Source organism: Patiria miniata, unplaced genomic scaffold (assembly GCF_015706575.1).
Source record: "Patiria miniata isolate m_02_andy unplaced genomic scaffold, ASM1570657v1 HiC_scaffold_4, whole genome shotgun sequence".
Taxonomy (NCBI): Eukaryota; Metazoa; Echinodermata; class Asteroidea; order Valvatida; family Asterinidae; genus Patiria; species Patiria miniata.
The window spans coordinates 6,851,090-6,878,960 of NW_024037071.1; the positions used below are offsets into that span (position 1 = coordinate 6,851,090).

General features: G+C 39.5%; 1 protein-coding gene across 1 annotated transcript in view; it reads left to right on the forward strand.

The window, feature by feature from the left end:
* Nucleotides 1-47: 47 nt before the first annotated feature.
* LOC119739829 (RRP12-like protein) overlaps nucleotides 48-27,871 on the forward strand; it is a 69,425-nt gene continuing 41,601 nt past the window's right edge. The window contains exons 1-18 of the mRNA XM_038214917.1: nucleotides 48-360; nucleotides 1,306-1,499; nucleotides 2,373-2,456; nucleotides 3,740-3,816; nucleotides 4,609-4,831; nucleotides 7,115-7,253; nucleotides 8,490-8,617; nucleotides 8,980-9,170; nucleotides 10,315-10,426; nucleotides 11,113-11,283; nucleotides 12,502-12,680; nucleotides 13,890-14,011; nucleotides 15,284-15,511; nucleotides 16,430-16,578; nucleotides 17,148-17,300; nucleotides 18,582-18,740; nucleotides 20,008-20,203; nucleotides 22,404-22,511. Coding sequence (XP_038070845.1) covers nucleotides 180-360; nucleotides 1,306-1,499; nucleotides 2,373-2,456; nucleotides 3,740-3,816; nucleotides 4,609-4,831; nucleotides 7,115-7,253; nucleotides 8,490-8,617; nucleotides 8,980-9,170; nucleotides 10,315-10,426; nucleotides 11,113-11,283; nucleotides 12,502-12,680; nucleotides 13,890-14,011; nucleotides 15,284-15,511; nucleotides 16,430-16,578; nucleotides 17,148-17,300; nucleotides 18,582-18,740; nucleotides 20,008-20,203; nucleotides 22,404-22,511 — 2,794 coding nt within the window. The 5' untranslated portion in view covers nucleotides 48-179. The remainder of the gene's footprint in view (nucleotides 361-1,305; nucleotides 1,500-2,372; nucleotides 2,457-3,739; nucleotides 3,817-4,608; nucleotides 4,832-7,114; nucleotides 7,254-8,489; nucleotides 8,618-8,979; nucleotides 9,171-10,314; nucleotides 10,427-11,112; nucleotides 11,284-12,501; nucleotides 12,681-13,889; nucleotides 14,012-15,283; nucleotides 15,512-16,429; nucleotides 16,579-17,147; nucleotides 17,301-18,581; nucleotides 18,741-20,007; nucleotides 20,204-22,403; nucleotides 22,512-27,871) is intronic.

The window sequence follows — 27,871 nt, forward strand, 5'->3', positions numbered from 1 at the left end:
GTACAATACTAACCGGTGATACAGTCTTGTTCCCTTATCAAGATGGGATTTAATGCTGCACGTGCTTATGGCATGATACTTACAGATTGAGCATTTTCTCGCTACGGACGGTTGAGAAAAAAAAAAATCATTTTTCCCATTTTATGTCTATCATTTTATTCCGATCGTATCAATAAATCATGACAAAGGGCCCTGGACGTCTGAAGAGTGGCGCACCAAAGAAGACCAAGCGATGGAAGAAGGGGCAGAGCTGTGTCAGTAATCCCACCGTGACCACTCATCGGCAAGCGGCCACCGCTGATCGGTTTCTACCGGGCCACGCGCACAGGCGCCCTGGCCCGTCAGCCGGCAGGCGAGAGGGTCAGTCAAAACTTTTCACTTTTCAGTCAGTTAGATTTTGTTACAAAACCAATCTTCCAATAAATGTTCACCAATCATATGCCACAAATGTTGTGTTGAATCAAATTTGTTTTTGTTTTTTCTTCATGTTCGTTACCCCAATTTATTAGCCTAATAATTTTTGAAATTAACTTAAGCATGTTAAGTGTTTATTTACTAATTTAGCAATATTTTAGCAGTGATTTCTTTTTTTTTTCTGTTCTAGCCGGCAGATCGTAGGATAGCGCACTCATGCACGTGTACATAAAAATAAGGATTGCCTTCTTTTATTGTTTTAAATCAAATCCTACATTTAAATGCAGAGTATTTCACGTTCTTTTTTTTATTTGTAGCCCTTGAGGATTGTTTTTAATTACTTAAAGCCGGAAATAAAGTCTGAAATTGCATTAGGTCTGATTCCCATCTTGTGAAAATAAAAGTCACAACGGCCGGCTATGTAAGCACGGAACCAGATTAGTATTCTTCACGATAGACATTCCTAAGCTATTTAAAGTCTCGAAAAACACTAACTGTTAGTGCCGTGCCGGTAAAACTTAAAAGAGCAAAAATAATGAGGGACCGGTTCACTATCAAATTTGCATTTTTTTTTTTTTATATTGTTTTTTCCCTTCTATTTTCATCTAAATTCATTGTTATCAAATAATTATTGCGTAAGATGTTACATGTAGTTACTTGTTCATGTTGTTAGCTGATACTTAGCAGACAGTTAGCTGATATGTCCGCGTTGTTTTAATTCCATCAAAGTAAAGCAATTATTTTTGTTCTTATACAAATTGAAGGAAAAGAAAGCATTACTTCTTACATTTTCAAAGTATGGCAGTGTCTAGTTCCAAGACTTTCACATACACATAAAAGATTTGAACTGGCAAGACTTGCACACCCTTTATTTGTTACATTGTGTTTCAGGCGGCATGCAGCTGACCGAGAAAGCTCTAGCTCATCACAATGAGGACTCAGGAGACTTCGGTATCAGCGACGATGCCGAGTCAGCCGGAGGCGAGACCTACAAGACATTCCTGAGCGGTGTCAGCGATTGCTCCAATCCTGCGTTTGACAAAGTGAAGCGGTACTGGGAGTCCAACGCGGCCTCACATAAAGAGGTAGGCCGACAGTTTTCCCTTTCTACCAAAGGCTGTTCATATGTTACGCAAAAGCAAACCAAGTCAGAGATAATAATGTCATGCTTTCCACCAAAGGTATGTCTCAAAGTGCTTCACTATCGACCTTTATCATGCTGCCACCATTTCAGTCATGTTCCCTGTATCCAATAACAGTACTGAATGGTAATGTTTTTTGTGCAAAAAGGAACCAGACTATTTTTCCTTCCAGCCTCGCTTTGGTTACGTTGATTTGAATGGGAATAAATCAAGATGGCCGCAACATGATAATGGTCTAGTATTACCTCTGTTCAACAGGCCATGAGACCCCTTTTCTGCAGCCGAGATTGGCACAATCGGGTCTCTACCCTCACAGGTACCTGTTGATATACTCCTAGGTGGAGAGAGGCAATTGTAGTAAAATGTCTTGCCCAAGGACACAATCACCATTTTTGTCTAGTCAGGGTTCAAACCCATGTACAGTGTCATACGGGTCGAACATGGTAACCATTGGAGCACGGTGCTCTACAAAAAAATTGTAGAAAGACACATCACTAATTCTGGTTTTATTGTGATTGTTGCCATTACCCTACTTTATTTACTTTACACTGAAATTCTAGTAAAGTATGGAATGATTGTGGCTTTATAAATTTACACAAACTTGAAAAGAAAACGATTCATTAATCTTCCGACGATTCTTCATAATGACATCACCAATTACTTCATATTCCTTATCTTAATTTCAAGGACCAAAATCGACATCCCCTTGACCATTCAAAAGAGTAACATGAATGTTTGTGTTCAGATTATTACGGTAGATCAGCAATTGGAACTGTTCAGTCATTTTTGTTGTAAAAATTTGATGTTCTGTTTCAGGTTTGTGCTGTTCTGGCTGCAGTTACTGAGGTCATCAGAGAGCAAGGAGGCAAGGAGACAGAAACAGAATACTTTGGAGCTTTGGTAATAATTCACAGAGGGAAATTTGAAAGGTCAATTATTGTGTTGGGTTAGTGTAGGCTGATGTCTTGTTTGATGTCTTTGGGAAAGCTTATATGTGACCCGCTCCGCAAAAATGAGTCTGTTGTGGCAAAACTGACATTTTGAGTTAACTACATTAACCCTTACCCTACTTGACCCTCCAATGCATGCCAATTGTGCCTCAAGAAAATCTCCTATGTTTTTTGCATGGCCCTCCAATATCTGCCATGTCATTTCAAGGGTAACTGGACAGGCACTCCAATACATGCCACAGAGAACAATGAGAGTCCTCTGATAACAAAGTGAGTGCCCCCAGCTGGTCAGTATCAGGCACCCTCCAGGGCCTCCAACTCCTGCCAATTGGAGCCTTCACTGTTAAGACTTGTTATCTGCCAAATAACTGCAGCTGGAGGGCATTGGCATAACCAACTGACATGCAGTAAACTACCCTCAGAGAGTAAGGGTTAATAAAATGGGAATGAAATAAGCTTTCATTTGGTATATCACGGACCTCTCTAGGACGTTTGGTTGCATTGTTGTGCTTGTTTCATTCTGTAAAGTTTTTGCAAAGCTAGAAGTGTCTCAATGGAGAAAAAAGGCTTTGAAAAATGACAAATACACTGTAACTAACCAAGAAAAGCACCAAAGATTCATAATTTTTTTTCTTTTTCTTACAATATTTACATTTCTGTGTAAGATATTTGAACTAAAACTATCAAACAACCAAAATACAACAAAAACAAAAAAATCCAAATTTTGAGCAAATTTTTACTGTTTCCATTTCAAAATGGCAAAAGCTTGAATTCAAATTATGCGACATCAGACTCATTTTTGCAGAGCGGGTCACATATGTGAGGGAATATTGGAGAATTATAGAGATGTAACTTGTTTTTGGGGGAAGTGGGGGTGATGTGTTGCCCCAAAACCACAGAATTTTTTTTTATCCCAGTGTCATTGCGACTTTTTTCCCCATTCACCCATTAGTGTTTTTGTAAAGTAAATTTTACACAAAATATTTAGCTTGAGGGTAGATTGGATTTACAATGTACTTTCTTACATCTCTAAATAGTGTTATAACTTGTTTACTTTTTTCTTTTTGAAACAGGGGCTTACAAAAAACACCTTGAAGTTAAATAAAATGAAAACATTGTTACAACGTCCACATCTTTTGGTTATCAAATTCCACGTAAGGACATTTGAGTTGCTTTTCTTGTTGCTCCCTGATGTAACAATTCATTCTCAAAATGTCTGGGTTATTATTACAGATGACAGCTCTTGACAACGTAGATAATGAGGAGTCACTCTCTGCTATTCTCTTCCTGCTCAGCCTCGTTATCAAAAGGTAAACTTTAATTTCCTGTAAGGCTATAAAGCTCACTGTTCACACTTGTATCTTGCCGTATTGATGCACCGATGTGTAGAGTTATCGTACGGACCTTTATGAACAATCTGGACAGCAACTTCCGAGATTTGAATTTTGGGGTTGGGTTTCTTTAATAGGTACCCGAGTACCCATTTTTTTTTTCAATCGGGTACCCTGTTCCCATACTACCCGTAAATGCACACCCCCATGTCAAAGTGAAAACTCTAGTTCATCTCAGAACCACCTCTCAATAGGGTTAACCCTGCGCAGCGTTTACAAAAATACTTTACAACAACTCGTCAACTGTACTTTCCCGCACTACGCAAGACCCTATTCATAGCAATACAACAAAAAGCCACGTGCCAGACAGTGTCCAGACAGTTGCTAGACAGTGCGCTGGAAAGATAATTGACTGGCGGCTGTGGTATGCAGTTATGAAGGGAGATGACTGTGTCAAGTTACAGGTCTTTGTTGATGTTTCAATGAGACTTGGCAGGAGGCCTGATCGAAAGTTTGTTGACACGGCCTGGGTGTAGCCCTGGCTGCAAAGTTCATTGAACCAGCTGATTTGGCAAGGGTTGAATGAGGATTAGATAGGAGGTGAACGTTATTGGCCCTAAAAAAAAATTTTATTCAAAAAATTGGGTTTGTTGATGCCCCAGGGGCATCAGGTCACTCCGCCCAGACACTTCATATGGTGTAACCGCAAACTTTCATGAAGTTGTACTCTCCTAGCCTAAAATCACATTGATAAATTTCTCTCCATTTCAGAGTACCCACCTCAGTTCTGAGAGTGAAGTTCTCGGCCATCAGCAAATCCTTTCTGGACATTCTGGCCTCCCACGCCAACCAGTCAGGGACCACCTCGCTGCGGTCTTGCCTGGTCTGTCTGAGCACGACGCTGCGACAGCAGGATTACAGCATGTGGAGTGAGCCCTCCACCCTGCAGGTGTATCATGGGATACTCAGTTACACGATCCATCAAAAGCCTAAGGTAGGTCAACGATACTGTCGAAAAAACCTTTGAGCTAATCTTGAGTCTGAAGGCCGATTCATGCTCTAACGAATGAATGAGCTACCAACTCTCACTGATTCTGCAGAAAGTTCACTGAAAATAAACCAATCTTTCCATGTTCTGATGAACAAATTTGAAAATCTCCCTGATTATGGAAACCTTTTCCCTATTATGTTCAATGTAATTCTAAATATCTCTCTGATTGTTGTACAAAATCTCCCTGTTTGCACGATGCGAATGTTGGCAGCTCTTGAATGTGAACACGAATGCAAATATGTGTCATTATGGCAATGGATTGCTCATTATGGCATGGGTGGCTTGTGCGTAAAGCACTCGCCTCTCACCACTGTGGCCCTGGTTCGAATCCCGGCCGCGGACCATACATGCCATATCATCACCATCACCACGAAGTGACACTAACATCGAAAAATCGATATTTTGCGATTTCGATTTTTTTTTAGTGATTTGTAATTAACTACACATAATCTATCACCACAAGAAGTTACTAAACACATAGTTAATTAGTTTTGTCAAAACATTAATTAACATTAATGAACATTTGCAACTTAATGGGTCAAAACCGGAAAATGCATTTTCACGAAGTGTACTATACCATTCTTTAGCGTGTAAAGTGCCTGCACACTACGCGTGAAAAACGGGTTTTGCGTTTTCACGAAGTAACACAAATGTCGCGTGATACGCGCGACCCACTTCTGGCGTTTTCACGAAGTAGCGCTAACCCATTGGCTAATATACACATGGTTAGCATCACTTTATAAAAACTCGAACACAGCGTAATCTGAATTTTGAGTTTTCACAAAGTGACCTTATGGTTAATTAGTTTGATAACTCATTAATATTATTTGTTTTCAAAAAAAATCATATGTTAACGTAACATTCAAGATCCCAGCTTTCAGACAATGTAAAAAAATATGAATTTTGAGGCTAAAATGATGTTCAGATCACCGTTTGAAAACATCGTCAACTTAAATCGCTTGTATCTCGAAACACACATTTTCCACTTCGCGGGGGTTAAGGTCACTTCGTGGTACCGGTGATGATATGTGAGTAGGGTTGTGTGTTGGTTCTCTCCTGTGCCACGAGGGTTTTTCTCTGGGCCCTCCGGTTTTCCTCCCTCCAGGAAAAATCAAACACTTTCGATCTCAGACTGTGCTCCGTGGTCATGGGTCATATGGCTGGCTGCCAAAGGCGTCTTACATGCCAGCGGCTCGACACGTTGTAGCAGCGTTCTTCGCAATTCAGCTTCTCAGCTGCGAGTAACGATGATTAGCCTCCCAAATTATAATTGTTATTATTATAGCAAAATGTCCAGTATGCCACTGTACATTCTAAGAACAGTTTTATTAAACAATTTTTCCTGGAAAAAATTGCAGACATAAGTAGTTGGGGTAGATAAAGCATTCTCCTTGGCCTACACATATTCAATTCCAAGTTCTCAGCACATTGTCAATATGCATCTTCTCAAACTTGTAGTCATGTGGGCCATTCTTTAAATTTGGGCTCCATTCTTGCTTCTGTTAGACCTGGCCTGTGTAATTTGCCATGCATATATCATTAAAGGGAATATACAACATTTGCAAACATCGAAAAATAAAACTACCAACTTTTTACGAAATACCTTACTAGGATGTTGGTAAATGACAGTCTAAAGCATCCTGTAAAATTATGGCACCTGGTGTAAAGTCATTTTCAAGAAAATTGTATTTTTGTATACATTTCCAACGGTGGTCGGCCGACCACCGTTGGAAAAACCTAACTATTTTTCAACTACTGCTCCAACTTTACACTTTTTTCAGTCCAAATTTTGTTTGCTATTGGTTACATGTTCATGAACGGGTGCAGGCCAGCTAGACTGCATGGTTCCCTTACCTTACAATTTTCCGGCATTTATAAACTGATCCATTTTATCTTTAGTGGAGTCAAGGAACCAGACTACTTGAACATTTTTGTTTTTCTTAGTTTTTCCAGCATTTTCGAACACAAAACTTCAAACATGTCAGTGTAACAATATTTGATCTATTACACTAACCCCTCAAATAGTTCATTTCTGAAAATTACAGCAAAAGCCAATGATACATTCCCTTTAAAATTGACTTCAAACTTTCTTTGGCAGGTACATTGCTTACATTATCACTCTTAGAGAGATTATGCTTTACTTAATCAATCTTAGGGAGATCATAAGTGCTGAACTTCCAAATTGCACTCTGTCGTAAGCTCCTTTTTTAAACATTTTCGTGTTAGATTCGGAAGGCAGCCCAGCATGCAGTTGGCGCCATTCTGAAAGGCAGTAGTTTCATGATTGTCCAGGACTCCCCACCCTGCCACCCAGCCGCTGGCCCCACGGCCAAGTTCTGCATACAGCAAGTAGAGTCAAGCGGGGGTAAGATAGTTCTTCGTGAACCTGGTCACATGGCATAAAAAGGGTTTATCGTTCCGCCTAGCACCCCTTGAATAAAGACATTGACAAAATGGAGAATGGCCAACAGAGAGCTGGATTGCTCAGTTGGTAGAGTGCAGGAAGGGTAAGCCGGAGGTTGTAGGTTCAAACCCCACTCAAATGAATTTCTTTGTTTTGAATTTTGTTTTTGGGTAGACTTGTTATTGTGGCCAATCATTAATTTTAAATTCATAAATACCTAAGACAGTTTACCCATTCCCATTGGTCGAGAGACCATCACATGGCCGGTCTTAACCCTTACTCTCTGAGGGTAGTTTACTGCATGTCAGTTGGTTATGCCAATGCCCTCCAGCTGCAGTTTATTGGAGGATACTTAGATGTAGCAGTGAAGGCTCCAATTGGCAGGAGTTGGAGGCCCTGGAGGGTGCCTGATACTGACCAGCTGGGGGCACTTGATTGTTATCAGAGGACTCTCATTGTTCTCTGTGGCATGTATTGGAGTGCCTGTCCAGTTACCCTTGAAATGACATGGCAGATATTGGAGGGCCATGCAAAAAAAATAGGAGATTTTCTTGAGGCACATATTGGCATGCGTTGGAGGGTCTAGTAGGGTAAGGGTTAAATGGATGATAAAGACATGGCTTGCTGGTCTTAAACACTTTTCCAGAGTCGCATGAAATTTTGACTCCTATGAAATCCGGTGCCAGCACCGTTTTATTGGTTGAACGTTCACAATCCTCACGTAGGCATACGCAATACTACCAGTGAGTCAGTATTTCATAGTCCTAAATTCATACTACACCGGTACATCTGCTTTTTGCACCACATCAAGCAGTACGCGCGACGTGCGCATCAATCTCCATATAAGGAGTTGTTTACCAAAGGGCCTTACCATTGTATAGCTGTGTTTTGTTGATTGAAATCGTTGAATATTTAAAATTTTTGACCTATTTTGACTTTTTGACCGAAAATTTTGATGATTTTTGATCGAAAAGGTATTTATGAATGGGAATAATTATTTACTTGGTCGGTATTAAACACTAGGTTTAAGACCGGTTGGAGTCTGGATGCTGATAATTACCTTCACCTTCGGCTTGGGTAATTATCAGCATCCAGACTCAAACTGGTCTTAAACATAGTGTTTAATACCGACCAAGCGCACATTTATTCCCTTCTTTATAACAAAGTTGGTTTTATATGTATTTTGTTTTTCCTCAGGAGCTGGGGAGGTGGCCACAACGATGCATGTCTTGGGTCTTCTGAAGGACATCATGTCATGCTTGTCTCAGAACAGCTTGAAATCAGCATGTGAGACTATCCTGAGACTCATGACATTAAGCAATGTGGTATGTTTCATTTTTGTTTGGATAACAAAAAAATTTTTACATGTTTTTGCAAGCAAATATTTTCTGTAGTTTGCAAATTTTTATGCATTTTTATGCAATTTACCCCTTGCCCTTGATTTTTAATTTTCAGGCAGTAATTGTGGTGATTTTGTTACTAACAAAACTGCTGATTATCTTTCATATGACATAGAAACACTTTGTTCACTTAAATATAAGTCTTTGCCAATTTAACCTGAAAAGTAATGTTAACTTAATGCTGCCTGATAACTTGAGAGATAAAAAAATAATCCACACGCTTACTTTGGTGGTACTCGAGCCCATGATCTCCTGCTTACGTTTATTTTTGGTTTCCTTTCCCCCAGCTGATGACCTCAGTTTGCATGCAGGCCCTGCATGGGATGTTTACAGCCAAGCCCAAGGCTTCTAATCTTCCTGCCGACCTCAACGCTCAGCTGATCAACGCTCTGTACGACTACCAGCCAGGGGAGAATGACGTCCAGCCTACCCAGGCCTGGCTGGCCGTCATGGAAGCCGCTCACACCAACCTAGCCAGGTATAGGCAGGCCCGATGTCCATGAGCAAGATATTTTATCACATTTAGGATAGACTTAAAGGGCTTACGACATGAATTTTTCTGAGAAACACATTTTGTGCAACTTTCTTCTCCTCTTAAATGTATGAAAACTATTTGACATCCCTTTTCGGTGAAAATTATTGAAAAGTGCACCTCTTTAAACACTTAAAATTGTCCATGCTTTTCCAGACAACTGAGGGCCCTGTTGCTGTGATGTCATTTCAGGAAGACACTGTTCACTTTAGGGGTTTTCTGTTCAAATTGTGAACCCAAAAATTTGCTAATTGAAAACATTTTTGAGAAAACTTTGCTCATTGGCTTACTGTCATGTACTGAAACAACGAATCACCAAAGAAAAGAAAATTTACGACAGCAAAATATCAAAAATTCTGGCAAATTTTGGTGCTGAAGTGGCTGTAACATTGAGGTTTCTGCCTGAAATGACATCACACTGTTGTTCATGAATATGCAAATTTGCATTAGCATAAAAACCAAAAGGGCATCAAAATACCTTTAAAAATGGAAAAATTGAAAATAAGGTTGAATGGGACCGAAAGTTGCATTTACATGGACTGCATTTTAAAAAATTGCATAACATAGTCCTTTAATGGTCTCTGTTGTGTATTGTCGGGCTTTGATTTAGTTGCTCTTTCTGTACAAGCATATTTATGGAATGAAAGCAAGTGTTACAAGATACGCTTCATGGCCGAGTATTTGCGAATTTTCAAAGTCAGAAATGAGAAGCCACTTGTTGAGAACTGGATATAATCTTTTTTTGTCCTTAAAAAGTGTAAACATAGATAATTTTATTGTATTTATTTTATTTCTTTCTGGCAATGAAACCGAGGATTCCTCAAAAGCGCACTAGGCACTGTAGCTCGAAAGCCTGAAGAAACATGTAGAGAGAAGACAATGAGAAGAAATTACAGTTTTAGAGGTGGGAGGAAAAACCCAGAAGAATATTCGGGGGAAAAACCACAGAATCGGGTAGGGACTGATATCCCAATCCACATGTGGTCCGGGCAGGAATCGAACCTGGGCCATTGTAGTGGAAGGCGAGGAAAGTAGGCCTAACCACTGTGCCAACCTGACTCCCCTTTTGATTTCTGAATACCCAATACAGACTGAGCCAGAAGCTGTGCATCAGTCATTTGCCTCGTCTCTTCAGTGCTGCCATGGCGTGCTTTGTGTCACAGAAGACTGAAATCACTGCCTCTGCTTCCCAAGTCATGAAGGTGAGGTTAACACGTGTACACACATTGGGAATTGGCAGTGTTGTATTTGGGACGTTCCAGTTTAAAAAAAAAAAAAAACATTAATTAAAAAAAAGTGGCAAGTGAAATTAAATAACAAGGCTAAAGAGTTCCATTATTTGACGGAACAATGCTGCTAACATGTATTTTTGTGGCAATATTCAATTTCTAGTAGAAATGTGGGTAGGCATTACATTCACTGTGTGGACTTCCGAACAAAAGAGGTCCACATAAACCAGGTAGAGGAGACGTTGTGTGGACTTGGGCAAGTCCACAAAGTGTTTCTTACATTTCTGGAAAACAGGTTTAGAGGCATTTTGGGGTTAGGTTTATCCGTGGCAGAATGAAGAGAAACACTAAAGGGAATCATAGAAAAAAAATTGGGTTAAAGAGTTTTCACAGTTTGAGAAAAATGAGTTTTCTTCACTGGTTTTTCTGAACTACACGAAAGCAATGGAATGTCCACACTTGGTATGTAACGTAAACATGCGTGTGTTAGTGTTGTGTAACATTGTCTTGCCTTGCTGCCTTGCCTCGGTTAAGATATTTTCGAAAACCTGCCCATTGTGATCAAGTGACAGCGGGTGCCAACCTGACCCATGATTTGTCTGAATAGTCCGATACTTTTGGTCTGGGAACCGGACTAACCCATTTGTTTCCTTCATCAGACCCTGTTGTACGAGTGTGTGAAGCCTGCCAGTGATTGGTTGTCTAACGAGCTCCCCGGCAACTCTTCCACCCCGATCCACAAGATGTTCCATACCATCGAGGGTGGACTGTCTTACAAATACCACTCCTCCTGGGGACTGGTGCTTCAGGTCACACGTGCCTTCTTCGAGGTAAATCGCCTATCAATTGTAAATCGCCTATCAATATTTTGTCACGAGGGAGTATGGGGTTGTATGAGGTATTTCAGCCAATACATAAAAAGGCCAATGGCCTGAAGCGCTCAATCAAGATTTGCAATATGGAATGATGAATTTTCAGGGAACTAACACGGCTTTGCTGCGTGAATATTGGTTCAGGGTTTACGTACAAACAAAATGAAACTTGAAGTAATTGTGTCACCATACGAGAGTGTGTCGAGTTGAACTTTTCAAAGTATCACAGATTTGCAGAATGAATATTTTGGCACTGAGTTAAACATTTCTGGGGAGAATCCTAGGAAATTTGGTTCACTAGTTGATCTTGAATGAGAAGTTGAAGTTGATCTTGAATGAGATTTGAGCGGAGTAAGAAAAGTTCACAAATGAAATGTTGAAATCAAATTTAAAAAACAGAAAATGAGATAAGAAGATGACATGCATGTAGTGAACTTGGTGATTTCCACATTTCTAAAAACATAGTTCAACTCTTAGATCATGCTGATAGTTGGTTTTTCACTGTTATTCTGCAAGTTGGGGAGAGATATCTGATAATTTGTGGTCTTGCTGTATTTTGTTTGAAGATGAAAGTGGCGCTCTTCAACCCATTAGCACTTGTTAATACATTGTATAATATTGTAGTTATTCCTTGTAAACCCGTATAGTACTGGGATGGTTTTGGGTGGTACAGGGAGTAACAGGCAGGATGGTTTGAGGTGATAAAAGGACAAATATGATAACCCTAACCTTCCCCAGTCCTCCAAAATCCTCTTTGCAAAATGGAGGATTTTGCAGGATTGAGGCTACATGTACATGGCAAAAGTGTGTTGCTGATTTTGGAGGATGCACTGTGTCAAGGTCTTGGGCCGGACCTTATGTTGTTTATGCTCAGGTCTATATTATACTTAAAATCCTCCGCATTGCTCAAGGATGTCGCTGGCTCTGCCTCAACATATTGACAGTGATTGATGGAAGATTTTGCAGGATTGAGTCAGTGGTCACCCCTCCAAGGACCACAATCAAGAAATAACAGAGGATTTTGCAGGATTGCGGCTGTATGCTATATTACATGGAGGCAGTTGGAGGATTTTGCAGGATTGAGGTTACATCCTAGCGAAAATGCCTGGGGAGTTCAGGATAAATTATCCAGTATAAAACCAGTTGCTTAACAAAATTCTCATCTTTCAACACTAGGTCATCGGTAAAGAGGGTCGCAACTTCATGAAGAAATGTCTGCAGTCCATGTGTGACCTGAGGAGTACCCATCATTTCCCCTACGTTCAAGAATTGGACCGTGCCGTGGGCATGGCTGTGCGCACCATGGGGCCTAGGTTTGTTCTGGGGGCTGTTCCACTCCAGATTACGGGGGACGAGTAAGTGTTTATTTATATGTGTTAATTTGCTGGTTACAGAATATCATCGGTATAATGAACACAATGGCGTTAACAAAATAGTATATGAAATTCTGGTCATTTGCTGTTGCGGAGTGTGATTTTTATTACTGCTGAGTGTTTGGTATAGATTTGTCACATGGCATAGAGTAGAATTACAGACAGAGATTGGACATTTTCTGACTGTTTTACCATGTTGGTGCCACAAAGACGTGCGCATTCAAATATTGTCCTGTATTAGAATTGATTTTGCCAGTTCTTTCTTCCAAGTATTTTTTGTCTTACATTAACTCTTTCAGTGCGTGCGAAATTTGAAAAGTTTAACCCTAAAGTGCCCAACTTCGAGCGTTTTTGTTAAATAAGTTTTACTCACTAAATTTGTTTTTGTTACTCTCTGGTATATCCTTGGTATATTGGAAAATCAATAGTAGTCACATACATAGTGATACACCCTGAAACACTGTCCTGCACACAGGGGAATTCCGCACTTTTTGCAGAAAATACGAGTGTCAGTGCTGCGCCCTCTCGCAAGAACTCTCGCAAGAAACAATAAATACAGGTCGTAACTGAATGAAAATGATATTATTAGAAAGAGCGAGAGTGCCCCCTTGTGATAACATATTTACTCTACCTCGTACATGTACGAGGTTTGGCAATTTTAAGTACGAACATTACCTCCTACATGTACGAGGTTGGCGATTTCGAACTAACAAATATAGCTCGTACATGTACGACTTTGACACTGAAAGAGTTAACCACTGAAATGGGGACATATGTCCTCCTAAAACTAAGGAACGTAAAGATGATCTACAGGGTGTATTTAAAAAAAAAAAGGGAATCCAAAATCAAGCGGCTCATATGTAAAAGTTAGAAGTTGTTGAATGTCAAAGTGGTTTCATCTTAAAGATAAGGTCAATAACCCTAACCGAACTCAACCCATCAAAGTTCAACAGCAGGTTTTGTTTAAATCTGTTGGGATAGGTACAGTACCCCTAAACTGATGGTCTTTTACACTGGGGTTGGCATACCTCCAGAAACTAAGTCCAACAGTGTGTGTGTGTACAATTTCCCATGTGGGTGTTGGAATTTGCCTGAATGGGTATGGTTCCTAGTAAATTAGGCTGGGGAGTTAGGGTTAATGGATGTAATACAAGTACACTAAAGCATTTTGTTGTTTTTTTCTTTTTTCAGGGATAACTATGACTTTCCTAGAAGCTGGCTGCTGCCCGTCATCCGTGACAATGTATGCAACACGGAGCTGCAATTCTTCACTAAGTATTTCCTTCCCCTGGCGGCTAAGCTGAAAACAAAAGGTTGGTCAAATCAAGAATCTGGTTTCTCACCCTTATGTAAATTCTTTCCTTTTAAGCATACATTAATTGAGAAAAAAAGGGGGTACTTGTAATTTTTGTATTACATTTGCATTATAGTGAATGAAATACACTTGCAAAAAAATATGATAAAATATCATTGCCAAAATGCAAAGTTTCATAATCCTCATTCATTAATTAATGTGCCTGCCGTTGAATTGTTCTATGTACAGGCTGTCCTGATAAACTTTGTAAATCCTGTAAGAGTTAAAAACAACTTCTCCCCACTGGTCACTCTGGAAATTATGAGTGCATAATTCCTCAGTTTGTCGCCAAATAGTCCATTATAATTTGTTGATAGCCATGAAGATGGTAATTAATGATGCCTTCTTATAACCTTTCATTTAGTGAGTTTGTAATGAAACTAACTATTAATAATTCAACTATATTTCAACTTGTTGTAACCTTCAATACTATAGGTCTCGTTCAAATGACGTCATTTCCTACAGACCATCCACGTGCATCGGTATTTTGAGCGTCAAATTGCATAGCGCGCATCGGCTGCGTTGTATTTCAAACACATTTCAAGCAACAAGCGCGCGTGTTTGGAACATTTTTCCACACTGTGCAATGCGTGCTTGATTGCATAAAATACGCAGTTGCAGTTCTCCTACAGAAATGGCTGTCTTTGGGCGAGCCCTATTCAGTTCCTTTTTTGTGTGTGTATTGACAATTGATGAACAGAGTCACAGGTAGCCAGGGAAGAACAATATCGCATTTTCTTTGTCAAAGTTCAGTTGAATGGCTTGTGAATTTCCTTGACACGGAATGACTTTTGACTGACATTGTGATGATTTGTGGTGACTTGCAACTGACTCAATAAAATACAGAAGTGTGACGTCATTTAGAGCAGGGAAGTGTGGTGCAAGCGAATGGAGTGCGCGCGTGTGTTGGTTTACGGGCTGAATCACGCGCTAATGTCTTTTACACACATAATTATGCGCGTGATGTATTCACTTCGGTACTCTATTGACCTATCACCGTTTGCGAGTTAGCCACGCTCCTTAGACAACCCCATGGAATTTTTGTACGTTAAGTTTTGTTTGTCTCAGATTTCGCGCGTTCCGCGTCCACATGTATATCATGTAATTGGACACAATTTCACAAGCTGCGTCGACAATTGTACCGCGATAGGTTAATTACAACTCTAGCAGTGAAATAAACTGAAGACTTGAAACATGGTATGAACACCGTCGACTCAATCTCCCAATTTAGCTTTGGAGTACAGCCAGCAGGGACGCAAGGTGGAGAGTAAGACCTATGACATCCTTCAGTCCCAGATCTGGTCCCTCCTACCGGGGTTTTGTAAGGACCCCGTCGACGTGTGTCCAGGGTTCAAGGGAATCGCCCGCATTCTGGGCTCGGCCATCAGCGACAGAACGGACCTACGGTATGATGTGTGCTTGGCTATCCGACATCTCATCACACGCAACATGGACAATGGTTAGTGGCACTGTTTACTTCCTTGTACATTATGTGGCCCATTTTTTTTCAATAGAAGCTCACTCACAAAATATTGTTTGCTGAAAATCCCTGCGTTGCCCCACTTCCCCCTCCCCCTTCCCCTCCTCCCTCCCCCTCCCCCTTCCCCAACCCCGCTCACTTTTCGAATCACCAACAATCTGTGAATTTCAAGAGAAAAAGTACAGTGGTCTGTTACAGTGTGTGATCACAAACCCCAGTACAAATTCATCCGGTTACAAGTGTTTAACAGTTAGCACAGAAATTGTGCTTACTATAGCAGAAAATCATGCTGCTGCTTACGTACTATTTGATTGTGTTGACATGCTAACGGTTGCGCGCATGGATATTTCCATTGTTACGTCATTGGTTTAAGCGACCTTTTCCTACGGGGCTAAGCATACTTTTGCTGTGCTTAAGCTTACGGTCTCTATAAAATAGATGGAGGCTCGGTAAGCACAAAATCGGCTGTTAAGCAGCGCTGTGAAATAGGGCCCAGGTTTCTTCCGCGAACTTAGAACGTATCTAACTAACAATGCAGTGTTGGAAAAAGTCAATTACTAAAGATAACACTGTGAAGCCTAGCCATAAGAGTGGTCCTCTTGCTAGAATTAGAGGCATTCCTTCCTGATTAACTTGACTGTATCTGTGCAAAGACAAGCTTATGTTTTGAAAATATTCAAAGTCAGCGAAGAATTCTTTTGATGCACTATAAAGCATGTTTCATCATTATCATCATTCTCAGCCGTTATCTGCCCACTGCAAGGCGGAGGCCTCCCCAAACTGGTGCCAATTGGTCCTGTCCTTGCCGCTTTCATCCATGTTTACAAACTACTTAAAATGAAACGTAAGATGCACTGTCAATAAAAGCCTTCTTTTTTTCTTTTTTTCCAAACCCAGAGGAGAATCGTGCGGAGTTGGCTCGCTTTGCCAAGAACTTCCTGCCCGTCTTCTTCAATCTCTACACCAGCGGCAACGCCCGTGAGGACCCGTCCCTCGCCACCATTCTTGAGACGGCAAAAGTCTACTTGAAAATTGCAGATCCGAAGGTACAATTCACTGAGTGTTAATCACTCATCAGTCATAACCGTGATTAAGGAGATCGGCAGTATCTTTAAACATCTCAACATTTTCTCTGAATGTGTATTTTTCATTGCTTACGCATTTACTAATAAGGGATGATTAAGTCCACATGGTTGAAAATAACCAAATGCCACAGTAATAAAGATGTTTGTTGTATTTATGAGTGACGAGGCATTTATCGTCCTTTTTGATTATTTTTATCCTGATAGGGAAACTTGGCCACGTTGGGTTCAGTAATGGCTTATTTACAGGTGGCATATAATTTGAAAAATAGTCCCACTTCAAGTTGTCCACACATTGAATATAATGCTCGTGGGCCCTACGCACAAATCCCCCCTTAAGACCAGTTTATACTCCATCTCAAATTTTAGTTAGAAGCAAATTTGTTACCAAAAGCCAAAAGTCACAACTGAATTTTCATTGTCAACATCAGTAAACACATTGACTGACACACTATAGTTATGTTTGGTCTCAATATCACAGCTATCAACTTGTATGCATTTCCTGATAAAAATGTTGGTTTGTGTATCTTCAGCTTGTTATCGGCCTCTTCGACAAACTGGCCATTAAGCTTGTTGGCGAGGCAACGGACCAGCATCCCCTGATGGATCTGACCATTGCTCTCACCCCGCACCTGGACATGGATCACATGACCAAGCTCTTTGACATTGTATCGCAGCTTCTCAAGGTATGAAAGACACTTTGATTTCTAGGTGAATGCAATCATAGGCAGAACCAATGCAGCACCAAAGTTCATGAAATGGATATTAAAGGGAATGTACATCATTGGCTTTTGCTGTAATTTTCAGAAATGAACTATTTGAGGGGTTAGTATAATAGATCAAATACTGTTACACTGACAAGTTTGAAGTTTTGTGTTCGAAATTGCTGGAAAAACCAAGAAAAACAAAAATGTTTAAGTAGTCTGGTTCCCTGACTCCACTAAAGATGAAATGAATCAATTTATTGATGCCCGAAAATTGTAAGGTAAGGAAACCAGTCTAGCTTGCCTGCACCTGTTAATGAACATGTAACCAATAGCAAACAAAATTTGGACTGAAAAAAGTGTAAATTCGGAGCAGTAGTTGAAAAATAGTCAGGTTTTTCCAACGGAGGTCGGCCGACCACCGTTGGAAATGTATACAAAAATACATTTTCTTGAAAATGATTTCACACCAGGTGCCACAATTTTACAGGATGCTTTAGACTTTCATTTGCCAACATCCTATTAAGGTATTTCGTAAACATTTGGTAGTTTTGTTTTCCAATGTTTGCAAATGTTGTATATTCCCTTTAAACATTTAAAGGTAGAGTAGATCATTTGCAGCTGTCCAAAAAGTAACCAACGAAATTATTTTTGAAAAAGCTTACTTGGTTTAAAGATAGTAATGGCACTAAACTCCCTGTGAAATTATTCTTTCTGGCATGCTGTCAGTTTTGAGAAAACAATAAGAAAAAGGGCATTTCCAATGATGCATCAAGTGACGTACATGTATTGTTGGAAATTTCAGTTAAAAGTTGGTTTGTAATTCGGCGAATCCATGAATGGGTGCGCGCAAGCGTTGACACAATGCACACGCACCTGCGGTTGTTATTAGTCGTCAGTCCAGTGCGTGACTTCAAGTAGCTGCAATCGGCTGAATGAGAACCTGTCCCGGACGCTGATTTCGGGCGCAATTCAAAACATGACTCAGCAACTTTTGAATTGAAACCGAGATCCCAGAATGTTGTTTACTCTGAATATACAGCATTCACAAAGCTAAAACTTCATCAGGTTAGTTGTTAAGCACCCGTCTTTACATTTTGAGCACGTTTGTTGCTTCAACCGGGAAAAAAATGCACAAATGACAAATACTCTACCTTTAAGTATGATTAAGTAATCTTTAGTCTATTTAAGACCAAATTAAACAGCACACACACCCTTCCTACGGCAAGTAAATTCTGTGTGTGATTGATTTGTTTATGCCAGAGCACCGATCACACAGTGCAGAAGAAGGCCTATCGAGTCCTGGAGAATTTATGTGATGGTTCCACAGAGGCCGGACGCCAGTTTGTTGCATCTCACCTACAGCAGCTGCAGGAGACACTAGTCACTTCTCTGTCAAGCTCAGGCCCATCGTCCAAGGGGGTAGGACAAAAACTTAGGATTAACTTAATTTAATTTTTTGTCAGTATAGTAAGTTGAGGCGCTTTTGAAGCTGTGATGGATAACATACAAGTCCATCACAAGTCCTTTCTTTTCGTCTGTGGGCAGCTGCTAGGCAAATGACCGGCAGTGCAGTGCCGCTGCTGCGCAGAGGCTCTGTGCAGTGATACGTGTAAGCCTGTGCAGTGAGGCGTAAAAACCCGGCGGCAAGGGGTTAACAGGGAATGAACTATAAGACAGGAATGCCTTAGCCACATGAATAGTTTGTGACCTGACCTCGGACTAAATGACTTGTGATTCACTTGTGATGGACTTGTGATGACTTGTGATGAATCACAAGTGCCTCAACTTCAACAGTGTGATAATAATGAAATAAATGAATGCAAGGAATTTTCAAATGCAGACGCCCAGCTCATGCTCTTGTGTATTACGGAATCTACACCAAAGCCTCACTCTATCTTTATTGAAAGATGCAACTATTGTCTGTTTCAAAAAGTAATTTTGCTTTACATTTCCCTTTTTTGTTAACATAGTTATTGTTAAAGGAAATATGCAACATTTGCTTTTGCTGTAATTTTCAGAAATTGATGGATTTGGGAATATAGTGAATATTGTTGCACTGACTTTTTTGACGTTTTGGGTTTGTAGATGCTGAAAAAAACAAGAAAAACAATCATGTTTTGGTAGTCTGGTTCCCTGACCCCACTTAAGATGAAACGGAGCAATTTATAGACGTTGAGGAATTGTAAGGTTAGGGAATCAGTCTAGCTGGCTTGTACCCGTTCACAGGTGTGTAATCGATTGCAAAGAAAATGCCGACTAATTACATATGATAAAGTGGGAGCAGTATTTGAAAAAGACCAGCATGGGAAATTGATGCAAAAATACCACTTTTCCTGAAAATGTCAGCACACCAGGTGCCACGATTTTACAGGATGCTTAAGACTGTTATTCACTAACAGTCCAGTAGGGTATTTCGAGATTATTTGGAAGTTTTGCTTTTGATGTCTGCAAATGTTGTATATTCCCTTAAAACACAACAGCCTTTTTACACTTGGCCCAAAAGTGACATAAAAAAAAGTGACATCAAAAAGTTCTGCATTGAACTCATATCAACCCTGGTGTATTTCACTACAAGTGTTTTATGATGTTGAATTTGCCTTGTGCATATGGTAGGCATTCTCTAGAAGTATGAAACAACCTTAAATTTATCCTCCTAAGTAATTATTGGATTTGATTTCCCTATTAGCCGCGTTTAAGATGTCTCATCCACGTTATCCGTGCCCTGCCTTCTAAAAATGAGGACTTCCTAGAGACCATCATCCCAGAGGTCATTCTCTGCACCAAGGAGGTCAACTCCAAGACGAGGCTCGTGGCCTTTGACCTGCTGGTTGACCTGGGTCACGCCATGGTCAGATGGTCTGATGGTGAGGAGACTAAAGAAGGTGTGTTAAAACTTGATCATATTTAATAAAGCGGCGATCGCGTAGTGTAGGGCCCGGTTCCTATAAAGGAACAAAATCCACTTTAAAATTATTGGACCTACCAAACTAGTTGACGACATTCTCAATAAACAGGTATGTCATAGATAGAGGGCAGGGTTTTGATTTTTTTGAGGGAAATTTGGGGGTAAAATGACGATGACAGCGCGGCGACAACACGTGACCCGAAAATAAAGATGGCGATCACTGCGCGATGTACCGTGAGCACGCACGGCGCGCTGAATCGCAAGGCACAAACCGCGCAGGAAAATCGTGATTTCTACACCAAGAATCTGTTCAAAATTGCAAAACGGGTGTCATTAGAATTGAGAAAAGTCTGCTTTTGATTGTAAAGGTGATTTTTGAGCAATAAAAAACACTTTCGACTCTAATTTGATCAAAACAAAACAGGGGCCCTACACTTCACAATCGCCAATAAAGCTGGCTTTTTGGGCTAACAAAGACCAATCACTCGATCCATGGGTAATGGTGCTATTGTACAGGAACTGCAGTTAAGCATCTGCATCTGTTGAATATTTGCAACCTCCTGAGTGCATGTAGGCGTGTACGACTAGTGCAACTAGTCACCAATGCTAAACAGCATTGGTAGTCATGACCATCAGTTTCTAAACAGTCAACTAGTCGTTATGCCGCGCCTTATCATTATGCTATGCTGCGACTAGCGGTTGCGCCGCGACTACCGATCTTTGCCCCGTGACTAGTAGTCGTACCGCGCTGCGCTGTAAGTCTGTAGCGACGACACAGTCCATGAATAGTGCTTGTGTAATGCAGCACGTGCTGACAGTCACACAATGTGACTGCACCAACATGCTGCATGCCCCGTTGTACATGTAATAATGGTGCACGTGTAGCGAGCAATGTGGTTAGACACACAAAGACATAGGCCTACCTGTATGGAAGCAGTCTTCGAAGTTTTAGAGAAAAAAAACGACAGATCCTGTAGAAATTGAGAGAAAATGACCCAACATGTTTGTAACTCCGTACACTTTCAATGGACCACTTTCGCTTCTTGCCGCCAGGCCCATTTATGGGCATGCGCACATACATTTGAATTTATAAGTTGGCCATAGGTATGACTGGATAAATAAATAATGTGTTACTAGTCACAACTAGTCGACCAGTCGCATATTTTTATCGCGACTATTTATATTCACTAGTTGCCCATGTCTAAGTGCATGTATCCATCATGATCCAAGCATGTTTTCTTCATGTGAACATGTCTGTATCTCTATCTGTATCTGTATCATTATAGTCCGTAAAGCGTCCCGGGGAAAACATCACACCAACTTAGAGAGAAGACAGTGAGATGAAATTACAGTTTTAGAGGTGGGAGGAAAAGCCCAGAACATATTCTGGGGAAAACCCACGGAATCGGGTAGGGACTGAAAACCCAATCCACATATTGACCCAGGCGGGATTTGAACCCGGGTCACAGCGGTGGAAGGCGAGGAAAGTACCGCTACGCCAACCTGACATGTCCTACACATGCAGAACTCTTGTAGAACTCGGCTTACTACTAAAACAATATCTTCGCTTATAGTATTAAAGATATAGTCCATCATTTGTAATTTGTGCATTTTGTTCGTTTGAAGCAACAAAAGTGTTCAAACTCTAATGAAGGATACTGAACAACTAACCTGATGAAGTTTCAGCTAAGCTTCAGCTGTATATTCCGAGAAAAACAGCATTCTAGGATCTCAATTTCAAATCAAAACTTACTGAATCATGTTTTGAATTGTTTTGAATTGTAGCTATACGCGGCGTCGCGCACTGATCCGACGAATTATAGCAACCGCGCGTGTGCGTCGTGCCAATGCTTGCGCGCGCTTCGCCGAATAACAAAACGAACTATTAATTTAAATTTTCCTACGGTGCGTCTTAAGACACACCGTTGGAAAGGCCTGCTTTCGTTGATTACTTCAAAATGACAGCTTGCCTGAAAGAATAATTTCACAGGGAGTTTAGTTCCCTTAATACTATCTTTCAACCAAGTTTGTTTTTCAACAATAATTACGACAGTTACTTTTCGGATGGCTGCAAATGATGGACTATAGCTTTAAGGCAGAGCCATACTACTTTGGCAATTACATGTAAGTTTTGCTGTTGCCTCTGTGTAGACACTTTTTCTTGCAAAACTTTTCAGTTTGTGTGCGCCAGTACATTGAGATGCTGACGGCTGGTTTGGCTGGTTCCCCGCACATGGTCAGTGCAACAGTGCAAGCTCTGACGAGAATCGTGTTTGAATTCAGAGGTAAGTCTGACATTTTATTTACCATCTGACAGTACGGGTGTTACACTGACACCCCAAAAAAGTTAAACTTTGATTTTTTTTCGGCATTATGTTTTCTTCAACCATTCTTTTATTCACCATTTTTCATTCACCTAATGTTGCTTCCCAACAATTCCTGACTAAAATCAAAAGTAATATTTGTGGGGTGTTCTGGTAGAATGAAACAGAATTGGGCAGAGGTCAAACTGAGAGTTTGTGGGTATTTGGAAAGAGAATAAAATGCTCCTTACAATACTCTTTCGTGAACTCCAATCAGACATTCAGTTGACAATTTATGGCGGTTTAAATTTCGCATTTGTCGACATGTCAAAAAAGTAAAATACTGAGAAAAAAGGCCTTTAAAGTTTTAGTTTTGTAGTCATGAAACTGAAAGATACCAGTTGTTTTTCCTTATAAATGATTTTATTCCAAAATTTTTATACTATTTCTTTAAACTGTGTGTGTGTAATAGACATCACAAAGGCTACAAATGTCAATGAATGTGAAAATCAAACAAAAATCACCCCCATTCGCCCAGTTCTGTCTCATTTTGCCAGAATGCCTCACATTTATTACAGCGTGTGTCAATAAAAACGCAGGATTCAAAGCGATTTTTTTTCTGAGAAAATTATGCTACTGGTGTGCCTAATTTGATAAGGATTTGATTGTCCATAATTTTATCTTTGACAAGATTTTTGTTTGGTGGAATTTGGACTTTTGGTTCAAAAGTTATGACAAGTTTTGTGAAGCCCTTCTGAAGCGGGTTGGTCTGATTCAATGACCTTAACACAACGACCAGTTATGTACAATGCAGGTATGCATTGAAGACAATTAAACCAGAACAAAACTTTCTTTGAAACAACTGATGATAAGTATCACTTAAATTTAATAACTGGACTATCATTGTTGGGGTCACTTGGGCAATTATTGACTAATAACATTGATTGTGGACTAAAGGATTATGTAAGCCTAATCCTGCCACACATGTCCTTCTTTGTGATCCACAAATACTTTCACCTGTACTGAATTCAAACCTTTCATTAGGTATGTGTGATTTCACAAATCAGACCAGCTTGGAATTTATAACCCTTCTTCAATGTACTCTATCTGTGGACAGGATTGTCAAAATGAGATGGGATAAAAAGCATAGTGAAGAGAAGGAAAGGTACTTTGAAAAGAGGGTTAACATTATGATGAATAGGGGTGGTTTATATTCTAAATATTTTTGTTTCTAATCCTGCGTTTTTATTGACACACGCTGTATAATAATCCCACTGCCCTATATTGGGCAAAAAGTCTTACCGCAACAACTTGGGAGCCAAGTTCTTAAAGAAAAAATTGTGAAGTTAAATGTATTGTGAAGTTAAATGTATATTTCACTCTTTGGAATTTAGAGAGTATATCAAAAATAGAATCAGTATCGATAGACTTCAATGTGGAGTTTGACGGAGCCTCCAACGTCCTTGGAGTTTATGGAACATATTATGCTTTATCTAAAAATAAATGTTTTATGGCTTTTTTGACTTTGCGTGGGTATAATAAAATTCTGCTCTGAGCTAACAAAAGAATGGTTCGTGGCTAAACACTGTGCGAAATATTAATTTTCTGACTTAAGATATGAGAGGAAAACTGGTGAGGTACGATTGCATTCGGTTATGGCGAAAATGTAGTATTTTCCATGGCTGGTTTTTCTTTTTGGGTTTTTTTTCCCTCATTCGTTTTTTTTTCATTTCATTTTCAAAGTTTTTTCCATATGTGTCATATTTTTGTGATTTTTTTTTTTTTAAGTGCCAGTTTTTAATTTTGGTTTTCTTACTATTTTGAGATAATGGTTGTCAAAAGATGTAATTGAATTGTGTAACATTCGAAAAGAATCTCCAAAATGCAATTTCATGTCCCATTTATACGTTTAATTTTGGTCTTCAAATAACTGAACCAAATTTGGGTTGTTAGGTTTTGGCAATCTTTCTGTTTTGGTGTTTCTTTGTTGATAAAGCACATCACAACAAAGAAATTGGATTTGTTTGTTTGTTTGTCTGTCTGTCTTTTTCAGTATATTTCAGCCACAGTCTGTACAGAAAATCCCTAAACTGTAAGATTATAATTCTTAAAGGTGTTACTACTGACAACAGCGCCCTCAGTTGGCAGGAAACTATGTGGACATTGTCAATAGTGGAAAAAAGTGCACTTAAAAAATCTATAAACCCTCAAAATATGTCTCTTATTTTATACAATTTTGAGGAATGGATATTTGCACAAAGTAAAACTTGTAATGCAGTGTGGAAATGTATTTCATGGACTGGGGGTGTGCATTAATTTTGGCCCAGGAGTGGATTTGAATTAAAGAGGTTGTGGAATGCTCGAAGACATTTCCGTCATTTTTCGGGTATAAGTAGCCTAAGGTGTGATGAAATAAAAACAACTATTGTGTCTGTCATGAAATGGGTACACAAGGTACTTTTGAGAGCTGTTTTTCAAGTCCTGTTTCGACCCGAACGTGCAATTTGTGTAAAAGTCGTCGTTGGGGGTAGGAAACAAAACACAGTAAATCGTGACGTAATAAACAGGACTCCCGATGCAGCGTAGTATAAACGAGTCCTGTTTATTGCACGTTCGAGTAGAAACAGAACCTGAAAAACAGCTCTCAAAAGTACCTTTTGTACTCATTTCATGACAGACACAATAGTCGTTTATATTTCATCACACCTTAGGCTACATGTACCCGAAAAATGACTGAAATGTCTTCGAGCATTCCACAACCTCTTAAAGTTCGTCTGTACGTGCTACGTACAGTCTAGTTGGTCCCCTAGCACATGATACATGGCGCTGGCAGAGACTACTTGGCGCAGAATGTACAATGTATGTTTGCATGGGGGGGGGGGGTAATAAATGAGAATTACAAAGAGTACCCTGGGAGACTCTAGAAATGCATTTATATCGGCAGCGATTGTCATGAGAAACCAGGGTCACAGATGAAGGTCCGGCCAAAGGTCTTCCATTAATGACAACTCCACATGTAAAAGACTTCCTTTTAGGAAAAGGATGTGCGATATGGGGAAGGATATCTAAACTGTGGACCTGCACAGGGAAATACACGTATACCGGAACCATACGTGTATGTGTGTTGCTAAAGCCAAAAACAACACACACGATACAAAACACAATCCCGACAAAATCAAATCTCTGTTCTTCTGGTTTTCATTTTTCCCTTGTTTTAAAATGAAAGTTTTGTGATGAAAGGTGCGTTAGTTTCTAGACATTAGACTAGACATTTGGGGAAAACCAACTGTGTTGATGAAAAAAAAAATCCAGAGAGTATTTAAATTCTTTAAAATGTTACAGTTCTGTCCAAAACATAATATATTTTGGGGTAATATGACTGACAAAAAGTAGTAGCAGCACAACAGATATTGCAGTTTTTTGGATTTTATGATTTTCAACATTTGGCATATGTTGTCTTGTATCATATGTAGTATACGTGTAAATAGCAGAAATTGAAATGCTATTCTATTTTTTTTTATATTTTTTTTAAATTTTATTGATTTTTATTGTGTTCATTTCCCCATTTTCAGGGAGAAAAATCCAAATCCATTAAAAGAATGAAAGACTGATTATTTTCAGCAGACATTTCCGGCCGGTACGGACATTGCACCGCATCTGCCATGCATGATTGTCATACCGCCATTATTGATTTTTGAAATGCAATCCAGCATATGTTTGTCACTTAATTAAACAGACTTCAACAAAAAAAGGTTAGTATTTGGTTTGGAGCCTATCATCACAGCTGTCATATGGATGTTTTCTGCAAATCTGATGCATTGAAAATCCATATCCTAAAGAAATTCTTCGCACGCAGATCAGGTGGAGTGTTGTCAATCCATATTGATCCAAAAAAAAGTGTACGTGTACATCATCAAAATACGTGACACCATTTTTTTTTATAGTAAGTTTTCTTTTATTAAAAATATGCATTATATACAGATGTCTTTTTTATGTATTTAATGAACATGTACATTTTAACTGTCACCACTTTAATTAATTCACCTTCAACCAAAAGAAACAAAAATATGAAATTGAAAGCGTATTCAATCAAGGTTTAACTCTCAACTCTGACATTGCATCAATCATTTACAATTAATAGCCTTAAGTTAAACATGTATAACATCCCACTCTGATGTCACATGCTTGCTTATTTTGTACCTGACTTGCAGCCTAATTGGTTGGCAGAATTCCCAAGGCAAGTTTGGTGTTTGCATCCCTGTTATGAATCATTTAAAATCCCCCTCCCAATTTTTAACTAAAACCTCTGGTAATGTAGCTGGACCCACATCACATGGCAATGTTTATGTGAACTTAAACTTACTGAAGACAAGTTTGGACACACACAAAATCTTACATTTCCCACAAAATAACAGGTCACAAATATGGCCACTCGTGTAAAACAAAGTCCAATTGTGCTCATGGGAAAACTGCATGAGGTTTATGTATGTATATGGGCCATTGATATCAGAAGTGTACTTAAAACTTCCAATACTGGCTGACCTTAAACCTAAACTTTAATATTGAAGACAAGTTTGGACACAAAGAAGTAATCTTACATTTCCAACAAAATAAAAGGTCACAAATATGGCCACTCGTGTAAAACAAAGTTTTGCTCATGGAAAAACTGCATGAGCTTTTGAACATGATTTGTGTACAGTTGCAATAACAGTTATCAAGACTACAATTACATGGGCCATTGATATCAGAAGTGTACTTAGAATTTCCAATACTAGCTGACCTTAAGCTACTACATGTATTTTATAGACTTTGCTATTAAACCACAAGGTTACCGGCCAAAGTTTAAGTGGTTTTTTTTCAGCATGTGATTTGTTCACTAAAGATTTTCATTTCACTAACTTGCATGTACAGTGTACATGTACATTTACTGGTACGTGTTTATTCCACAAGTACTGTTTACTGCCAAGCAGCTTAATGAAAGTGGTCCATATACTCCTGAAAAAGATACAAAATAATAAGCAAGTCCTCTTGCTTGATCTCACCAAATGCATTAAGTATATTTTTTTGTGATGAGCTGGACTTGGTTAGCCAGAATCCACGAGACTAACACGAGCATTACAAGGCTGAAAGTACGTGTGGTTGAAAGTACGTATTTCAATCATCGAAAGTACGAAGAAAGTAGACAATTGAAGGAAAACAAATGTGCGAACTGCTAAGGCAAAGGTGTTGAAGATTTGTGATCCATTGCCAAATGAGTTACATTTGTATCAAGGCACATCCATGTTATTACATTTGGTATAGTTGTGTGGTTGGTTCGAATTTAAGGCAATTCACAGTAAAAT